Source organism: Thamnophis sirtalis, unplaced genomic scaffold (assembly GCF_051295495.1).
Source record: "Thamnophis sirtalis isolate CommonGarterSnake01/CBP01778 unplaced genomic scaffold, rThaSir2_p1.2 scaffold_3, whole genome shotgun sequence".
In the NCBI taxonomy this organism is placed as follows: domain Eukaryota; kingdom Metazoa; phylum Chordata; class Lepidosauria; order Squamata; family Natricidae; genus Thamnophis; species Thamnophis sirtalis.
The window spans coordinates 37,943,941-37,944,952 of record NW_028261383.1 but is presented as its reverse complement, the minus strand read 5'-3'; the positions used below and the strand labels follow the sequence as shown (position 1 = coordinate 37,944,952).

At 39.6% G+C, this 1,012-nt stretch overlaps 1 protein-coding gene across 1 annotated transcript in view; it reads left to right on the top strand.

Annotated features, from left to right (window-relative positions):
* The first annotated feature begins 252 nt into the window (after window positions 1-252).
* The window catches only part of LOC148047926 (monoacylglycerol lipase ABHD6-like), a 12,558-nt gene continuing 11,798 nt past the window's right edge, over window positions 253-1,012 (top strand). The window contains exon 1 of the mRNA XM_087707804.1: window positions 253-362. Coding sequence (XP_087563930.1) covers window positions 253-362 — 110 coding nt within the window. The remainder of the gene's footprint in view (window positions 363-1,012) is intronic.

Below are 1,012 nucleotides of genomic sequence, written 5' to 3'. Positions count from 1 at the left end.
TTCTGACTTGAAGATAGCATATCACCATCATGATTTCCAGCTAACCTTTCATGAGTTTCCATAATTAACCGTGAAGCAATCCAAATTATGGCCTTCCTGCCATCATTAACAGGAAATCTGTTATTTACCCCAGTCATTAATTAATCAGTCCTATTAACATTATGAGGCCACATATAATTTAATGGTATTGTTTATTAAGATTATCTCACCCTTTGATTTTAGGCAGCAGGAAAGTTTCCTTAATTGGCAATCATGGACCACAATATGATCGGGACAATTATGCACATGGCTATGGCTCTCTTATCTTTTTTCATCTCAAAGTTCAGTGTGTTACCTTCACTATTATTCAGGATTATGATCTGGTAAGTGTATTTCTTGTAAAATATATGAGAAAGAGAAAATACGTATTCAGATACCAGAAGAAAGGTGTTTTTTTTTAAAAAAAATATTCAGTGGTGTTTAGTCAAATGCAAATAAAGTCTAGTTTTTGGCCCCATCATTTAAGTCAACATTTAAGGAGAGATAAAACTAAAGCAAGTAGTTGCATCTTGTCCTGAAACTCCATGAACATCTGGAGAAAAGAAGCAATACTTCAAAAGATTCAGAAAAGTTTCATCATGTAGGGCCACTGATGGCAGGTTTCCTCCCTATAGCCAGTCTTTCCCATCTACTTATTGACTTAAACATCTGCATGAAGCTTCTTAATCTGGAAGCTGACCTTGGCATAAGATCAGAATGACTAAATGGTAGAATTTCCCCCATTTTCTTACAGCAGGGGTGTCAAACTCAATTTTATAGAGGGCCGTATCAGGGTTGTGTTTGACCTTGGAGGATTGGTGTGGGCGTGGCCAGATTGGCATGGCTGGATGGTGGGTGGGTGTGGTCATGGTGGGCATAGTCATGGTGAGAGTGGCATGGGACTCATGTCAGGGGTACCTGTGATGACCCAAGTACTAAGGCAGGACTTCCCTGAGACCAGAGGTGGGTTCCTACCAGTTCACACCTATTCGGT